This window comes from Hylobates moloch, unplaced genomic scaffold (genome assembly GCF_009828535.3).
Source record: "Hylobates moloch isolate HMO894 unplaced genomic scaffold, HMol_V3 SCAFFOLD_2, whole genome shotgun sequence".
Taxonomy (NCBI): Eukaryota; Metazoa; Chordata; class Mammalia; order Primates; family Hylobatidae; genus Hylobates; species Hylobates moloch.
Window position 1 is genome coordinate 5,638,304 of NW_026652277.1, and position 1,664 is coordinate 5,639,967.

Below are 1,664 nucleotides of genomic sequence, written 5' to 3' on the forward strand. Positions count from 1 at the left end.
AGCCGCTGGGGGCCGGCGTTCCTGGACTCCGCCCCCGTCCCCGCCCCTCGACCGCCGCCGCTCCGCGGGGACTCGGGGAGCTCGAAGGAACTCTGGGAAAGTTTCCCCGCTCCGCCCCGGCCCGAGCGGAAGCGCAGATGGGGCGTGGCCCGGTGGCTGTGGCCGCGCCCCCACCGATTGGGCATTTCGATTGGCGTTACTGGCCGTCCGTCAGCACGCCCCCTCCGGTCTCGCGTCCCGATTGGTCGCGGGGACCGTCTGTCCGGCTCCAGCGGCGGGCGCTTCCCGGGGCTGCGGCGGGGCGGAGCTCGCGGAGGAAGTCGGCGGGCGTCTCGGGCTCCAGGTCCCGGCCAGAGGAGGAGCTCGCTGCCCGGGGACGCTGGGCTGGGCGGCCGGCGGCGCGGGCCCGGCGGCGGCGGCAGCGGGGTCCGGGTCCGGAGCGCCACAGTGCGTGAGGCCGCAGACGTGGCAGGGAGTGTGGGAGGGGCTCCGCCGTGTGGAAAACTTAACCTTAGGGGTCCTGCGCTGGGGGTCCGGGCCCGGGGTGGGGCAGCGGGGGCCCCGGGGGCGCGAGGCTGGGCTCCGGCAAGCGCGGGCGTGGGGGCTGGCCGTCCGGGCCGTGGGCAGGTGGAGGGCGCGGCGGGGGTACGCGGGGGAGGCCAGGGCGCTCACTGAACTCAGTCGGGAGCGGCCCCCGCGCTGTCCCCCGAGGCCAGGAAGGCGCAGCGTGTGGGTCCTCGGGGCTGGAGGGGCAAGCGCGGGGACGTGGCCTCGGCTGCTAGCAGGCCAGGCTTTCCCGTCTACTCTGACGTTTTGACCTTGGGCAAGTCATTTTTCGCTGCCCTCTGCCCCTGTGTCATCGGTAGCCTCTCTGCCCCTCATCTGAGCATGGGAAGCCTAAGGCGATGTGGGAGGCCTGGCGCTGGCGGAGGGCACAGCGAGAGCTGGGCAGGCTGTGGGTGATGGAAGAGATCAGTAGGTGTTGGGTTCCTTATCCGATGTGATTAGGTGCCAGTCACTTAACCTCTCCGTGTGTTCGATTCCTTTAGGGAGTAGAATGGTAGAAGCTCCTATTTGCCAGGCCTAAAAACGAGTACCGTTTACATTTTTTATTGCACTCTGTGGTCCGAAGACAACGCTGTGAGGCATCAGTAGGGCTTTACAGGTGGGGAAGTGGAGGCCTAACGAAGTCAGTGACTTTCTTACAGAATTATAGGTAATAAAGTCTTCTGGAAGGCAGGATGGTAGCATGTGTTGAGTGTCCGCCAGCGTCTGCCCCTGTGGTAAAAGGAGCGGGCCCATGAAGATAAGTCCGTTTTACTCATGAGCAGATTGAGTTTGGTTAAGGTAACAGTGATGTGGATAGCCGCTGGAGACAGAACTAGTCCAAGTACCAGCTTTGCTCAGGTTATTGTTCTGTCGTGCCTTGTCACTCCAGAAAAAGAAAAAAAGGAAGGCATAAAAGTTGTTTGAAATGCACAAAAGTGTAGGGCGTGCCAAGCAGTGTTCTGCTGCCATTGAAGTTAGTGCACATTGGAAGTTGAGGCATCTGGTAGCTTCATGCTTTTTGCTTTTACCCCCGCCCCGCTCCCAGTTTCAGGTGACTCTATCTTCTCTTGCGTTATGTCTCTAGTTTCCCTGTTTTTTAAACATAATTGGGACAC

The 1,664-nt window shown here is 62.4% G+C and overlaps 1 protein-coding gene across 2 annotated transcripts in view; it reads left to right on the top strand.

The window, feature by feature from the left end:
* The first annotated feature begins 338 nt into the window (after positions 1–338).
* The window catches only part of FBH1 (F-box DNA helicase 1), a 43,405-nt gene continuing 42,079 nt past the window's right edge, over positions 339–1,664 (top strand). The window contains exon 1 of one of the 2 annotated variants that reach the window (XM_032149887.2): positions 339–447. In XM_032149887.2, the coding sequence (XP_032005778.1) occupies position 447 (1 nt within the window). In that variant the 5' untranslated portion in view covers positions 339–446. The remainder of the gene's footprint in view (positions 448–1,664) is intronic. The other variant, XM_058431248.1, reaches the window with a different exon arrangement.